This window comes from Mastacembelus armatus, chromosome 17 (genome assembly GCF_900324485.2).
Source record: "Mastacembelus armatus chromosome 17, fMasArm1.2, whole genome shotgun sequence".
NCBI classification, from domain to species: Eukaryota; Metazoa; Chordata; class Actinopteri; order Synbranchiformes; family Mastacembelidae; genus Mastacembelus; species Mastacembelus armatus.
In genome coordinates this window covers 10,933,011-10,950,152 of record NC_046649.1, presented here as the reverse complement: position 1 = coordinate 10,950,152, position 17,142 = coordinate 10,933,011, and the positions used below count along the sequence as shown (strand labels likewise).

Genomic DNA, 17,142 nt, shown 5'->3' with positions numbered 1-17,142 from the left:
CATCAAAATAAAGATGTTCAAATTTATTATAGTGAAAAACTGAAATCACTCAGAAGGGTTTATACCTTTAACTCAGTACTTTGTATAAGTCTTTTTGGCAGCAAGTACGACTTTGAATCCTGTTTGATGGGGAGCTGCTGAGATGTTCATCCAGTCCTGCAGGTTCTCCCATCTCTACAGAGAACTTCTGAAGGTCTGTTAAAGTGAACTCTGGATTCTTGGTCACCTCCCTGATTGAGACCCTCCTGTCTGGTTACTCAGTTTGGCTGGATGGCCAACTTTAGGAGAGTCCTGGTAGCTCCATAAGTTTCTCAATTATTGAGACTAAATAGTTTTACCCCCTTACCATGATCTATGCCTCACCACAAAAATTTTATCATGGAATACCAGAGAGAGTTCTTTGCACTTTACTGCTTTGTTTTTATCCTGGCAGGAAGTCTGAATTCAAGGACCTTATTTATACAGGTGAGTCTAAACTATTTCCTATCAATTCAGTTTGACATTGGTGAACTCCAGTGACGTTCTACACATCTCAAAGAAAAGTAAAACAAACAGGATGTGCCCAACAATAATTTGGAGTGTCACAGCAAATGGTCAGTAAGCAGGAAAGGCACACATCCAACAAATTACAGATGGTCCTGCTGCATGTACTGTAGCTGTGACCACACTCACAGTAGCAGGCCAAAACACCCACCCATACTTTATTAGTTATCGCACATCTATTATTTAGTAGTGTGAAATACATATCACCTGTATTTATTACCCATCACATTCACAATGTAGTATGGCCACAACCATGAAAAACTTTCAAAGGGGACGTTTGTATTCTGAGATATAATTTACACTATTTCAGTCCTGCACATAGGTGTAATAACCTGAGTAATGGCTGCATATCAATCAAGTGTGTCCATGCAGAGAATTGTGCTGTCATGTTGGTATGGCCACTGGCACACCCACAGGCAACAGCACCATCATTACTCTTATTAATTACTCCTGTGCTGTTCCTGCTATGACACGTCTGCTAGGAAAAAAACCTGTTTGAACTTTGTACTGTTTATTGCTGACAATTCCAAAACTTGCCTTTTTTTTCTAAATATGCCAGAATTTTCCTGCATCAAGGTCTTTGTACTTCACATGTAAATTTCAATGTGCTCTCCCTGTTTAGTATTTGTGATGTATTATCTAGTGGCTGTGCCCCTTTTTCATATTGTGCATGCTTTTTTTGTACAAATAAAGTTAAGCCATTTTTTAGATGTAACACTCATCTGCTGCTCTAAAATGCATTTAAATATTGTGGAGATATTTGTATAACCTGGATAAAAAAAGCTGCATGAATTAATGTTTTGGATGGAACACTCATAAGTCACATGTGAATATGTACAGTATAGTAACTGCAATTTATTGGATTGACTGAACTTTTTCCCATTACAGACAACACAAAGCAAAGAGTAAATAAATCGTCGCTCAATGGACAGTTAGTGAAAATTTCTCAAACAATAATTGGTGTACAAAATGAAGAGTCAGAAATAGACACAATCTGTCTACTATTTTTTCTGGGAATAAGACATTACTGACATCATCATCATCATCTACTTAAATCCTGTCACCGCAGCCGGTGGACATGACAATATAATATGTTTTTACGTACAAATACAAAAAGGAGTAAAAGGGGGTTTGGTGTCTTTCTCTCTTTTTAAATAAGCTATGAAGAGTGCTGGGGACCGGGATGTTAGCAGGTCTCAGTCATCTAGGAAGTCATCATCAAGGTTAACATCTGTGGTGTCGATGTCGTCCAGATCCATGTTGTCCAGGTCCACCTCCAGATCGTCCAGAGACTATGTTGAGGTGCACAAAAATAATTATGTTTTAAAATATGCCACTTGCGTAATTTCCAAACATTTTTCGCTAACTTTATTATATTAATTCTTTTTGCACCAGAACTATCAAAACAGTTACTTCAGGCACAAAACCTCAAAGAGAAGAAAACTCAAAGACTGATCTAAATTAAATAAAAAGTTTATGTGTTGTAAAGGGCACACTATAATCAGTACTTAAAAACAGAAGAGTCCTACCCTATCTTTTTGTGACTGTGAGAACACAGGGCTTTCCTGCTCCTCTCTGTCCACTGGTGAAGGAGCAGAAGGTTCAGGCTGTGCCACGGCTGCAGCTACAGTGGCAGAAGCTGTTGCCACTGAGGTGGACTCTTCACTGTCCTGTGTCTGCTGGAAAACATGAGTCCAGTCATTTCCGGAGTTTGAATATTATTGAATTACTGTCAATTTAAGAGAAAATGTTGGATAATGTAGACAAACCGTTGAAACAAGTGGAACAAAGGTTCCTTCGGGTTCATATCCTTGAGCCTCCTCCAGAATATTCCTGTCTTCATTGGGCTGAAATATTGTTAAAGTTAGTTAAAGAGAAACAGCAACAAAAAAAAAAAATCGTTGCACACAGAAAGACCACCTTGTCTGTCACTTGCAGAGTCACACAACTCACCGTGACAAGGGGATAGTCTTTGGCAGGCCTAGAGGTGCCCACGCAGGTCTCTCTTAGGTAATGCTCAGCTGCAAAGGCTTCTTTCAGCCCTGGGAACAGATTCTCATACTCTGTAGGGTCTGCTAGGGATTCAGCCGCCTGCAGTGAAGATTCAGTACTGTGTGTCATCCTCAAGAACCACAAGCAGATATTCAAAGTGCAATGTAACATTGGTTTCATGAAAGGTTTTACTCTTGAGTTTTGTCAGAGTTGTAGCAGAATGAAAGACCCTGTTCTTAATCTTAGCTTTTACACTAATTCTAATAAGCTGTAACTTCAACAACAGAACTGACCTTCTGGTTGACTTTAGCCAGGTTCTCCCTCCACAGTTTAACCACACGGGACACCTGGCTGGGCAGGTAGGTGCGAGCCAGGAAGGCAGCTTCAGGTAGTCTGTTTGTTCTGATCAAAAGCTCCAAACACTGATCCAGTCTGTGGAGACACCCAATATAGAGAACATTTAACAACTTCCACAGACTCATCGTTATCACGATCCATTCTCTGATTTTTCCCAGTAGTGCACCTCAGTCCCATAAATTTAATACTCACTTTCCCTGGAGAAAGTAGGTCATAAAAGCCACATTGTTCTTTCCGTCCCTCTCTGCTCCTTCAGCCAGTTTGCCCACCATGGTGGCATTACCGGAGGCTGTGGCGAGGAGGAGCAGGCCGCCGTAATCCTGCGCGTGGTGAAGGCACTCCTGAGCCAAACCAAACTGACACTTGCTAATTGCCAGCTCTGCTAGCTGCTTCCACTTCTGTTCTGACTGTAGGAGACAGAATCACAAACATTAAAAAAAAAGTATTTGACAGAAAAGCTGCTCAACTTTGACAACAATACACAAACTCTTAACAAGTTTGGTGAATTGTCTCAGCAATCTCTCATAGGGCAGCTGGTGTGCTTTTACCTCTGCCTCCACAGCCAGCTGGTAGGCTATCTTCAACTCTCCCAGCTGCAAGGCCAGCTCAAACCTGTGTTCTGGGTCTGTGGACACAGCCAGCGCCTGCTGCTTGAAACCCTGAGAAGACACCAAGAAAATCCATCAGCATGCTAAAAACACAAGGTATGCATCTCTAATGCATATTAAGAAAAACTCTATAAACATTATCAGTTAGACTTCATATCATCATAAAATTCTTGTGATGACAAAGCTGCAGTTTCAAGTTCAATTTCTCATCAAGTTTGGTACAAAAATATCGCACCTGCATATTTTCTTTCACTGAAGTTCAATTAACCTGGCAGTGTAATTTAATAAAAAAGGAAATCAAGTGCTGCCGTTTCTGTACCTGTTTTTCCAGGAAATGGGCAACCCTAGTCCGCTGCTCTTTAGGAATTGTGGGGAGCACCTTGTCAGCCATTCCAAAGTCCCTCCTCATTACAGCAGTCTGGTACTCCAGGACAGAGACCAGCAGGGAGTAACTGACAATGTTCAGCTCTTTGTCTCCAAGGTACAGACGGTCATCTTTAGGTATGTAACCCAGCAGATACATGGTCCTGCAGGGACGAGAAGGCACAGGTGGTGTCTAATATCCTTCACAGCAATAACAAAAATGTTTATAGGGAGGACAGAACACTTTTTAAATCTTTGCATGGGAGTGTTTTTATCTATATTTTTACCTGTCCAGATGAGCAATAGTGACAATCTCTCCTCCAACATAGTAGTTTAGTCTGTTTACTGAGCTGGTGTAAATGAAGCAGTCTCCTACCCAGAGTCCAGTCTTCACAATCTCCTGAATTTCTCCCTGAACCTGGATGGAGCAACAAAGATAGGGAGATTTATAAATGCTATGGTTAAAAAAGGCAGGCAAAAAAACACCCATTCTTTTAAATATAAAGCACCAAGCTGGTGTTATGCTATAGCAGACAGTCGTAAGTAGATATACACACACACACCTCAAAGGCATCTTCAATACCATCCTCTGTCACTCCTTCATTGTTCTCTTGGGAGGCAGCTACTTTATCTGCCAGGTAACGCAGAATGAAGAAAGACTCCTCTGTAGCAATGCAAACCAGCTCACCAGAATCTGACCAGAAGATCTGGCCAAATGATGAAAGAAGAAAGAGATACATTTAGGGACCTGGACAAAAAGGAACAGAGAATAATAGAAGACCTAGATATAAAAAATAAGCCTATCTTACATGTTTTGGCTGGATCTCAATGCGGCGGATAAGCTCTGTGTTCTCCCAGTCATAAAATGCTAGGCCATTCACTGACCTCACACCAAGCAAGAAACCTCCATAGATACCTGCAGGGAAAAACAAGAAATGCATCCAGTGAAAAAGACAGTGGAAACAATCCATTTTCAAAGCCACAAGTCCAATACTCATCAATGTCCACATTACCTTCTGCTCCAAAGTCAGGCTTAAATGATTTCTTCTCTTTGAAATTTTTGAAGATTTTGACGATACTGTTGCTTTCCCTAATGGCGTATCTGTAATACAAAAAGAGCACCACATTTAGCTCTCAACTCTGATACAGATTTTGAACCTACGTTAAATCTCTATCTTCAGTCTTCATACTTACTCGGAGGAGTCATGTGCCCAGACAAACTCCTGTGCAGAGCCAAAGCTCTTATTCCTCAAAGCCATGGCAGTGTAGATGATATACTCTCCATCTCCACACACCACAACAAACCTGGTGCAAACAAAAATGCACAAATGGGTAATGGAGTTGCTCTCACAGCTGAAATGTCATAGCAGGTCAAAAGGCCTGCAGTGAATGGATGGTTACCTTCCATTAGGGTTATGCTGGATGGTCTGGGGGTAAATCTCACAGCTGCCCATGTCTTTGACAGCCAGCGGCAGCCTCTCTCCATCCTTAATCTCAGCATCACCCATGGCCTTCAGGTTGGCCTGCTGTATTTCACTGTGTTTGGCCCAGATGATTTTGCCGTTAGTGTCCATAGACATGGCCGGTTCCTCCCGCCCAACCTACACACCAGAGGGAAAGTATTTAAAATTTTGTATGTGAAAATATATAAATGAATCCAAAAATATGCAAATGCAAACAGTTTTAGTGTTGCTGTTTATTATATTAAGAGGGCCCTTTACAGTTGCTTCACAATTAAAACAAATTTGCAAGAATTATTCTTTCTTCCACTCACCTTGATAATAATGCTGCCTTCATCGTAGCCCAGCGCAACATTGTTGGAGCCCCTGAGGCCACACACACACCATACTCTCTCCATGCCGTAGTTCAGTGTGCTCTCTAGACGATAAGTGCTCGAGTGCCAGATACGCACTGTGCCTGTTGAAGGAGGAGATAACGTTATACAAAGCTAAGGCTAATAAGGCCAAGGGTGAGATGCAGTGTGGAGATGTTTGTGCACACAGTGTGGGAAAAAGGAGGGCTCCTGCTCACCATCCTCTGATCCAGTGATAATGATAGGCAGCTCTGGGTGGAAACTGACACAGGACACATTCTGGGCATGGCCCTCCAGAGTTTGAACACAGGTTTTGTTCTACAACATACAGAGAACAGACAATTAAAACGTTCATATGTAGACATTGAGGAACATATGCATTGTTTTGAGAACTTTCTCCTTTTAGGGCCTTTCTGTGAAGGACGTGAATGACAGAACTGATAGAATATCATAAAACGTTTCTAACCTGGTAGTCCCAGATCTTGACTTGGCGGTCATCAGCCCCAGAGATGAGATAGGGCTTGTCTCCTCCACTGTAGTAGTCGATACAGTTGACTCCTTTCTCATGGCCCTCCAAAGTGAAATTGGGAGATGAGGAGCCTAGCTGCCAAACCTGAAACAACCCAGTGGATGTTACAAAGAAATCAATGAATGCACATCAGAGAACTTTAATTATATAAATGCAAGGTATGAATGATTAAAGGCATGAGAGAGGATGTAGTTCTACAGTAGGATCTAGGTGTCCCTAAAGCTAAAGTTAGGAGCCGACTTCACAACAGCAACATTAAACAGTCACTACCTTAATCGTCCTATCCAGAGAAGCACTGGCAAACTGGTTATTGTCTTTGGGGTTGATGACAATCTGCATGACATAGTGAGTGTGACCCTCGAACACTTGGCTGCATGACCACTTCTTCTCCCAGTCCCAGAGTTTGATCAACATGTCATCTGCACAAACACAGAAACACATTAACTGTATGTAAAGAAAAGTACATGCATTTGGTGATGATGTTTTAACATAACATTTGAGGAAAGTTCAGTATACCACGACATCACAAATTTACAGGCATACCACTGCTGGTGAGGATGTAGGGCTGGGTCGGATGAACGGCGATGCAACGGATGTAGTCAGAGTGGGCCTCAAACATATGGACCCGCTCTAAGGTGTTGTAGTTGAAAACACGGATCTGCATATCATCCTGTCCAAGCCGAAAAAAAAAAAAAAAAAAAGAAATATTTTCTGACTACTTCAGTAAACAACATCAATTGGTATTTGCTATTTCCCTTGCTCAAGATTTTTACTGGACATACCCACCCATAACACTTAAACTACACCAAACAAAGCTCACTCTATATCGGTTTGCATATGGTTTGAGTGACCACTGTTTAAGTCCAGATCCCTGCACAAATGTATGTAACTCACCGCTCCAGTGATGACCCAGTTCTTCCTTGCCACAAACTTAGAAGCTCTGACAGGGAGGTCACACACTTCAAAGGTCTTGACAAGAGTCTGGGGAAAAGAACATTGCTGAGTTATAGTTTGCATTCCTGTATATCACTGCCTTTAACGCTATGTGTTTTTAAGTCAATCAACTAGACTAACATATGGATGTTCAGTCATTAGTTTTGTTTTTCTGTTATATTAAGTGAGGTGCAGCCTTGTAGATCATACCTGTGTCTCGTGGTTCCACACACAGACACTGCCGTTGTACAGACTGGCCAGCATCCATGGCTCAGTTGGGTGAAGGTCTACACTCTTCACTCGGTCTGACCTAGCTGTCAGCCTCCGCTTAATGTCCAGCCTCAGAGGCTGAAAACATAAGGGACATCAGTGTTTTTCTACCTTCCACAAACTGTCAATATAACCGGCTTTACATGGGTATTTAATAATTAGATAAAAACTCTGCGGCGTCAACTTAAAGACCCGGAATAGTAGGACTGGTCCAGAAGCCAAAGTTAGCATGCTAACACAGAGACTCGTACATATCAGTGACTCCAATAAATATGTAAATACGTATCAAGGCATACTTATTTCCATGAGTGAGTTAAAACAACAGTAAGTGCAAATGATGCTTGCAAACAGTAACCTAAAGGCTCAAAATGTTAAAAGCCGTAAGCTTCAGTATCCCTTGCTAACTGAAGCTACTTAGCTACTATGCTAATTACAAGAAGGCACTATTCTTTGACACAGTTTCACAGTCGTTCTGAAACTAATCAACAGATTTTGAAACTAAACACGCCGAGGAGCTATTCAAAATCCTCTTACCATGTTTTATCCCCGTGTTGCCGCAATAAAATCAGATGAATATGCTGTGAACAGTTGCAATCGGGGTACAAATGTTCCGATTTCTGTGAACACTGCACTGGATACTGACGTGGAACTTCCTGAAGCCTAATCTCGCGTGAGTTGCGCGGTAAGAGTGATGACTTGCCACGGTGACATATAATCTGGTGACGTTGCGACGGCATCACACCAACATAGTTTCCAATTATTTCATTTCATGACTATATTTTAACAATACATATATCTGATATTTACTGAGCAGTGAATAGAAATTCCCTAAACATTTCCTATGTTTACCACCGCATTTCATTATAAATTTCTTATTAAAGCAAAGTGGTTCGCTAATCACGTCATTGTAAAATAAATTATATAGGCCTGATATAAAATCCCATAATAGTCACAGAGCCCTAGTAAACTTACGAGGCCTCAGGCTAGTTGCAATATGTTTCTGCAATGCAGTATTAAAGTAAAGGATCCAAAGTCTACAACTGAAACCTACAAACAGCTGTTATTCATTGCTTTGCAAAACATCTGTGTACACTTAAAAGAGTATTGTTAAACTAATTCACAGCGTATTTAAAATTATTTTAAAAATAGCGTTATCCCTGTACCATCTTAAATTTGGATCCATTACAATTAATTCATTATAAACACTTTATACATGGGATAGATTTGGATTAAATGTGCCACTTTAAATGATCTAGTTTGTTTACTAGTAGGCTAATATCATCAGTCAGACAAAGAGTTACACAGTACAGAAGGCTTAGTCCCATTGTTTTTCGTACCTTCAGGAGTCTACCACATTTTTCCAGCAGATGGCGATTGAAGCACTGGTTTACAGAATATGAACCCTAGTTACACTGTCAGTGTTTAATGTGCAGCATTAAAGTGACTTTGACCTATTAGCTGCCACCTTGTATAGGGCAAAACTATCACTCCATCCACCCATTCATCATCTATACCCACTTATTCCTAAGTATTGTCACAGGGATCCGCTGGAGCCTATCCCAGCTCTCTCTGGGTGAAAGGCAGGGGTCCACCCTGGACAGGTCACCAGTCCATCACAGGGCCACATAGAGACAAACAACCTCACACACTCACACTCACTCCTATGGGCAATTTAGAGTCACCAATCAACCTGACATACATGTTTTTGGACTGTGGGAGGAAACCAGAGTACCTGGAGAAGACCCACACAAGCACAGGAAGAACATAACTATTACTCCCTCTTGTTAAATAATTCCTCTGATGTCAGACCCATTTTAAACATCTCAGGTTTGGTTTATTTATACACAATACATACAGTATACTGTGTGAAAAGCACCTTTATTCATTTTATTTAAAAACATATGGGGGAACAAAGAAAAGCCTGAAACTGAGTAAATGATACAGATATTTGCTTTTTATTCTTTTCTTTTAAACACCTGAAGACAAACTACATCTTCACATGTCAGCTCCTGTGAGTAAAGACAGAATCTGTTAATACAGGGAAAAAAATGAAAACAATAACAGTGACAAACTGTCTTTACCATATACTTAACAAATAACTAATTCTGCCTTATATTATGACCCAGCACCTTTCTCTTGAATCCATTATGCTGTGTCATGGTTTAAATCTTTCTAAAAAATCTAAGTACCATTAATTGATTCTATCGACCCACCAGGTAGAGTCTGTCATTATCAGTCCAGTGTTTCCAGCCACGGTTGGCCTTCTCACCTTTCTGAGTGCACACCAGCTTGTCCCCTTCCCACGTCACCAGACTCTAAAAAGTACAAATACAATGCTTCAGTTTTTCCATTACCTCTAGTTATTTCAAGAATTCGATTTAAAAATGATTTAAAAACAATACCCTTCCCTTGCATCTTGATACTGAAAACGATGAGGCTTTAATGCTCATGGAAATCTCATGGACCACTGGAACTAGCTAAGTACTCTCATTTGAGAATAGCATTCAGTGACCAGATGAAATAGTAAATATCAAGTCATCACATTAACTGACACTGACTCCAGTCACTTCAGGGACTACATATATGACAAATCCACCCACCTTGACGTTCTTGTTGTCTAGTCCTTTGGTGTACTGGTCAAACTCCACCCCTGTAGTAAATGAGAGCTCATAATTCCTGAAGGTGCTCAGTGTTTTAATGTTAAACTTATCTCCATCCTCGACAACCACTTTGGTCTGAGACAGGGCGATGGCAATTTTTCTTGTAGCAAAGTCAAAGTCTGGGACCAGAAAAGAGACACTTGATTATACAGTATCAGATTACAGTACATAAGTTAGACTTTTATAGGAAAACATGGGGTAATGTGGAGTGTTTCACTCATTTCAATTTTTAGTCAGAAAAAATAAATTTGTTCTTGATTGTTTTCACAATACATAATACAAAATTTATTATTTTTATTATTTATTTAATAAGAATAATTTTAGTAATTTTCAATTATTGTTAGCATTGCAAAAACATTTTTACTCCAAGGTAGACTGAAACAGAAGAAGAAACTATTGTGAGACCATGGAAATGAACGACTTTGTCACTCGTACAGTTTCCAAACCAGTTAACAGTTACCCTGTAACTCTACTTCAACACGCAACCAAGACATCACAGACCAAGACTGAACTTACTGAAGTTACATTTCTTACTTAATGCTTTCAAATAGTTTTCAAATTTCTCATTTGTTTCCTTTATCCATTTCCCACTGAATTCTGCAGGCATGGCAGCAGCTGGAGTAGATTTTAAAGAGCAAACCCCTCGGTCTGAGCCATGCTCCACCCACTGCATGGTTTAGAAAAATGCCAACAAGGTGGTGGGACTGGGAAAGGGGGAGAACGGAGAGACTAAATGGGGGTGGAGTGTGGACGTGTTAGGAAGGTGTTGGACAGTATATGGAGGGGGAAGGGGCAGGTTGTCCTGCTTTTATATGAGCCAGGGGGCATGAGGGCAGAGAAGTACTGATAAATGAGTTTGAAGGGGATTGGCAGGGTCAGTTGTTTTGGAAGGGGGAGATGAGGAGGCACCTTTGTCTCTTTTACTCATTCATGGATGATCATATGTGAGCCTGCAGCATTTGAAGCAAATTTTTGATTTTAAAAAATAGCTGGGTATGTTTCTTGAGGGCACCATATACACAGTCTAATGTGAAGAATTACATTTGAGTTAAAGTAATTTGTTTACACCTATTACAGACACCCAGAATCAATGAATATAAAAATATTTTTAGCTCTAAAACATTTAAGTTTAAAAAAGGATAACATGGAATTTGAATGTTCATAATGGTGAACAAGTCAAGCAAGCAACCTTGAACATGCATGATGCTGGGCAGCCAATGGCAACTGGCAAATGAGAATAGGTTTAGGAAAACAGCTCATAGTCACTCCTTTAAACTCTACAACCAGTGTAAGAGCTGATCTTGTGTTGTGGCTTGTATTGTTTGTGGAGCTGACAGTACCATGGGAGGACACAGTAGAAATGGTCAATGAAGGAGAAAAGCGATTGATATACAGAGTCGGCAGAAGAGTGTTATAGGAAACCTAATGTCCACCCAGTTGAGGTTGGCTGTAGGGCTCTGTTGACAGTCTTGTCCCAGCTAAACAAACTGGGTATAAGCAAGCTCCAAAACTGAAATAAAACCCCTCAAATTTTAATACATTTATTCAGCTTTATAATTAAACGCATTACTGTAGCTGCTGAAAACATGTTTCCAGCCTCTATTAATTGTTTAATGGGCAATTTCTAAAGGAATGCTGGGACATGTAGGCTATTATTAAAAGGTTTACCACCAGTAACCTTGTCAAATCAACCAGAACTGAAACCTTAGGGATTACTACTTTAACCACCGAACACAACAGAAAGGCCCATTGTCAGCACACTCTGAAAGTTTCAAATTTCCACATCATATTTTTGCAAGTTGTTCACTGATCTGTGATTGGCTGGTTGTGATTTCACAACATCCTACTGATATGTACAGTAGGATGATCAGATTTAAGGTGATCATGGAGAAAGTTTACTCCAACAGATGAATGTGAACACAGCCAGTGTCAAAACCTGCATATACCTGAGTCTGCACAGTAACAATAGGCAACGCATGTGTTTAAGCAGCGGGGGACTGGAAACCTTCTCTGTTGAGCTGTTTATTTGCTCACTGGTGATCAAAATAAGATTTCAGTAACTGCTTTCAGCCAGACAGCCTCCATCTTCAACAGAAATGCTTCAATAAGAGTAAATTTAAATGTAGATTTCACTCTGGTGTCAGACTCTGTTTGGACCCCTACCTGAGAGCATACTTTTTTTGAACTATATTGCTAAAGCAAGAGCAGAGAGAGATCAATAACAGCCCCCTGGGAACTATAAATAAACAGAGTCCACAGGTAGCTGAGGTGGTGGTGGGTTGTGAATACTCCAGAAACAGCAGGAGGCAGAACAGCAAAGCAGCACAATGCGCAAGTGTACATCATGCAGTAGGAGCCGTCTGACTCTGCCTGCTGGTGCTTGTCAGGGAGCTGGCCGGTATGTGCACCCTTCCCCTCCCACCGTGACGCAGTGAATAGAGTCTTGCCTTGATTTTGTGTGTGTACATATTTTCTAGGAGTAGTTTTGTGCTGTCTTTTGTGTTTTATGTAGCACCTGGTGTCCCTGGGGAAGCTCATCTCTTTTCACTGGAGTAAAGTCTACAGCTGAGATGACAATAAACCAACTTGCCTTGACCTGACTTGACTTGATTAAATGCAGATAAAGTCAGGTGTACTGACTGACAGAGCAGCGCACACACTTGACTATAAGATTTAAATTAGACGTCTCCTGGCACTGAAATGCGCTTTGGCTGCCAATGTATTTTTTGTGCCAAGCCCAGGTAGGAAGGGACGAACAAACAGGTGCAGATTGAGCAAGTTGTTGATGCTGTTAAACTGAGAACAGATGTGTTTGTGGTTCTGAAGCAACATCACTCCTCTGCCACTTTGGTGATTTTATCAACGACAGCAAATTGTTAACAATAGCAAATTATGTTTTTACACCTCTATATATCTATCTATATATATATATATATATATATATATATATATATATATATATAGATAGATAAATATATTATGGTAACTTAAAAATCATTAAAGTGAGATTTCAGGGTAAAATCGGGGTTTGTAGGGTTTAACATTTTTTAAAGTTCCAGAAACTATTGTTAGTCTAGCCTGAACAAAGAAACATCACTCTGCAGTGAACTATAGTAGACTGCGTACATGTACAGGCAGTGGTTATATGTGAATGTTTTGTGAACAAAGCGCCATCTAATGGAAACTGACTGGGAACCTCAGATTAATACGGCTAGAATAAAAGGAGATTCTAATACAAAACCTCAGAAAATAAGAATAATTTGTTCCAATAACTTGTCTGTTTGCATGCCAGGGGAAAACGTTTGCTTTTCTAATGAGTCTGTTAAATTAAAAATAAAAAGACAATAGACATGGGCCTGTGTTTACAAGACAAATGAGATTATTGAGCACTGTTTCATTTACTGATTGATTCATTTTATTGGCAGCAGCACAATACCAAAAGCATTGGAAGCAAATATACACACAAATCATATTTGAAAACCACTCTGGAGACTCAGTAGCATAGATGTTTACAGTCCTTAACTAAATTCAGATCTTCACTGTTTTCCATCTACGACAATACGTCCGAGAACTAACTGGTTGTAGTTCCTTTCTCTTGTTGTCACTGTGTCCATAACTTTCCCATAGGTCATGTCAACACACTGCCTTATCAGTCTGGGTCACCCATTAGATTAGCTACATATAGCAGTATGTATCCATTGAACATGAGTAATACAGCATTTTATTTTGTGATAACACATGATACATACTGACTTGTCCCTTCCTGTACTGTATTTGGCTATAGCAGAGTATTGGAACAGTCCTGATGGGATACAAATGTGTCGTAGGCATATTTATAACCAAGTAAATCAAGAAAATGTCAAATGTTTATATGAAGAGATGTAGAAATGGACCAAAGGAAGGCATGGAATATGTCTGATGTGTCTCTGTAAGCCAGTGTCACCTGGGGACACTTCCTCATCCAATAAGAGCCACCTTATGTCTTTTTAAAGACCTGCTTGCATACAACTCCTGCAGCTCTCAGCTCCTGTGGTCAAAAAAACAAAACAAAACAAGCAAACAAACAAAAAACAATATAGAGATTTTGAATTTCATTTATTTTTTTTTTTGCATATAGGAAATACCAAGAGGAGGATGGCACCTAATATATAAATATTTTTAGGTAGGTATATTTACTAATTTAAATTATTCTTATTTTTTGTTGCTTATGAGCTCCCCCTGCAAAACATCCTGTGAGTGTTTTTTCTGCCACCAGAGGCCACTGTTGCTTTACATTCAAACCCTCCCACAGCTCATGGGAGCTTCCGACTAATAACAAATTTCATGGTGGCTGATTGAAAACATCTGCTGGCATCTCTTAAACCAAATAATTTGGCAGATTATTTTTGCTTAGCTTTGATAACAGTAATCATACAGAGGAAAATCTGATAATGCTGAGCTAATGGAAATGGTAATGTGCTAGTCATTACTTTAAAGTCTTTTCAGATGCTAATGCTTTCATTACAGGCCACAGTGGGGCCACATTATGAATTTTACAGAGGAGATGTTAAAAAAAAGTTACCAAAGTCCTTCTTACAGAAATTAGATGTGCAAAGTGAAGATAATAACATGGTAGAAGCTGATGTTGATATGTACTGGATGACAAAAATAATAAATAAGTTGCAGAAACTGGAATTTTTCATTTCAAATGTGTGTGTCATTTTTAGTATAATTTTTAATCTTGTATTACTTTGCATGAATTTTGTGTTTGGAGGAAACACCTTAGATTCAAATAAATGTATGAATCTGTATTGTTTTCAATGAACCATTCTCAAAGGTGGTAGAGCTCATGTGAAAATAATATGCTTTGTGTGTCAGTAAATGAGTTATAGCCACGTGACTCTAACTTTCATAAACTACATTTCCTTGCATCTCCTTGTAGGATAAAGTTACTACTGTGAGAGCTTGAGGAGTAATTCATACTGGAGTCATACATGAAAATAGATGCACCGCACATACACTGCTGAGAGGCATTTTGGTTTTGGATTAAAGTGCCCAAATCGTATACATTAATATTCATAGAAGGAACTGATGTTTTCATACCAAATGAAGCTCATCTCCCTCCACCCAGTGGGTCCAGCCTCTTCCTTCAATCTCTCCTTTCTGCACACACACCAGCTTGTCTCCTTCCCAGGTGATAGTGGTCTGTGTTAGGGTCACAGGTCAGATTGAGACATGTGTGATTATAATACATGACACATCAGTGGAGGATTTATTTATGCAGATGCATGATTCATCTCATAAACATATAGATTTATGCAGTCTGAGCGAGAGGCTCAGTCTTCCCCCATCCCTCTTAAAATAAACATTCTGATGGAATCTGTGGATACAGACACATTACTTTCTCTTTCTGCCATCCCCCAAACACCTTATAGCTTATCTATAATCAGCCTATTAGCATACAAAAAAGGATTTTAAACAGATAATCTTTCAGCCCATTAAGAATTTAGTGACACAAACTGATTGGATAAATGTGGGTCTTGACGGCCTCTTCCAGTTCTTTTGCTGCAGACCTTGGTCTTTTTTTTTTAGTCAGAAGAGCGTGAGACATTTGAGGGACGTGTTAGTTATTACTAGGTGGAAGGTTTTATATAAAATGGCTAAATCACACCACACCTTATAGTCTAGAGGGACCCACCAAGGAAAGTCAGTTCACAGCCCTGCATCCAAAAAGTGTTACATATTTCCAGTGATGCAATTGAGTTTTAATGTCTAATGAGTTGTTTAACAAGTATGTCAAAAGTCTCAAATAGTAGTGCATAATGTATGTGTTTATTAAAATGTATTAAATCCTTGATATGTCCAAATCCTCACCATGCATTTCCTGTCATCCACTCCAGTCAGATCCTCCTCAAACTCTTTGCCCACATAGAAGTCCATGTTGTAGTTTTTGAAGGTGCTGAGGGTCTTGATGATTATGTGGTCCCCATCGTGGATGATGTCCTTGTCAGGCTTCAGCAAGTTGGCAATTTTTCTGATGGCAACATTTACTTCTGCCATAGGTCCCCAAGCATGGAGGAAAATCAAATTGAATAAAAATGGCTTATGGCTATAGTTATTCCATAAAGTCGTTGGAAAATGTCAAACATCACAACAAGTTTGTTTTATTTCTTTTATTTCTGTAAAATAGGTATCGTATGAGATGAGAGAAAACACTAAATGTCCTAAACCTCACCCTCCTAGAGATTAAATATGAGTCTCCATGTGAACATTAAATTCTCAACTTCATGGGCGTCAACCCTCATATTTAACTCTGAAATTACATTATGTTTCATCCTACACCACCACAGGCCAGTCTTTCGTCTACTTCTACAATGCTCTCAACGAACTCACCGAGAGCCTTCATGTACTCCTCGAAGTTATCATTGGAAATCATTTTCCAATATCCATTCAGATCAACCGGCATGTTTCCTGTTGCTAGTGTCCTTCTGTGTCTCCTTACTTCCCTCAGTGAGTGAGGAGGTCTGGTGTGAACGGATAGATTTGCACTGGAGTCCTCCCCCGGCTGTCAAAAGACCCAATTTGAACTAAACTCACTTTAATCCGATTATCTGCTGGGTTTCCACCCACTTCCCTCCCAGTGTTGACCCCACGTAACCGTTCAATCCTCACCACGCTTTGTGGGGAACATGCCGAATACATAATGAAGGATACACTTGTTTGGTTGGAGTTGGAATGAACACACTTGCTTTAACAATTTCATTTCAGGGTTGTAGTAATGATGGAAGGCCACCTGGAGTTAAACCACATATAAATCTGCTAAAACACTGATCAGCCTGTGAAACTGGCTGAATGAATGGAGCACACAGAATCACCTGAGCTTAAAATGGTCCAAGTGAATCAATTAAATGTGACACAATAGGCCTGTCACATCCTTTGTCTCGCTTAAATGACTCAATTAATTTGATAATCTCTCTTTTGGGCCAAGTGCAGCCAACACACTGTCTAAATCTTTTACTCACTGAAACTCAAACACAGAAAGACACACACACACACACACACACACACACACACACACACACACACACACACACA

General features: G+C 39.9%; 3 protein-coding genes across 4 annotated transcripts; all 3 read right to left on the bottom strand.

Moving 5' to 3' along the window:
- Positions 1-1,363: 1,363 nt before the first annotated feature.
- Positions 1,364-8,078, bottom strand: copb2 (COPI coat complex subunit beta 2). Of its 2 annotated transcripts, none has more exons than XM_026314391.1 (22): positions 7,943-8,078; positions 7,349-7,486; positions 7,100-7,186; positions 6,749-6,875; positions 6,476-6,624; positions 6,143-6,289; positions 5,895-5,994; positions 5,638-5,780; positions 5,265-5,464; positions 5,058-5,168; positions 4,877-4,965; positions 4,673-4,779; positions 4,427-4,570; positions 4,151-4,281; positions 3,820-4,027; positions 3,441-3,551; positions 3,085-3,299; positions 2,829-2,967; positions 2,497-2,634; positions 2,313-2,390; positions 2,073-2,222; positions 1,364-1,835 (listed from the first exon to the last, which is right to left on the bottom strand). In XM_026314391.1, the coding sequence occupies exons 1-22, from the start codon at positions 7,943-7,945 to the stop codon at positions 1,740-1,742; spliced, it is 2,811 nt and encodes a 936-aa protein (XP_026170176.1). In that variant the 5' UTR covers positions 7,946-8,078; the 3' UTR covers positions 1,364-1,739. The 2 variants fall into 2 exon arrangements, with proteins under 2 accessions (XP_026170176.1, XP_026170177.1); XM_026314392.1 differs by having other exon boundaries at positions 2,073-2,219.
- A 1,285-nt stretch (positions 8,079-9,363) lies between these two features.
- rbp2b (retinol binding protein 2b, cellular) lies at positions 9,364-10,675 on the bottom strand. The gene is made up of 4 exons (XM_026314338.1): positions 10,603-10,675; positions 10,009-10,187; positions 9,622-9,723; positions 9,364-9,417 (listed from the first exon to the last, which is right to left on the bottom strand). The coding sequence occupies exons 1-4, from the start codon at positions 10,673-10,675 to the stop codon at positions 9,364-9,366; spliced, it is 408 nt and encodes a 135-aa protein (XP_026170123.1).
- A 3,369-nt stretch (positions 10,676-14,044) lies between these two features.
- Positions 14,045-16,513, bottom strand: rbp1.1 (retinol binding protein 1, cellular, tandem duplicate 1). The gene is made up of 4 exons (XM_026314339.1): positions 16,441-16,513; positions 15,922-16,100; positions 15,151-15,252; positions 14,045-14,095 (listed from the first exon to the last, which is right to left on the bottom strand). Exons 1-4 carry the CDS (start codon positions 16,511-16,513, stop codon positions 14,045-14,047), a joined length of 405 nt encoding a protein of 134 aa, XP_026170124.1.
- Between the last annotated feature and the right edge of the window lie 629 nt (positions 16,514-17,142).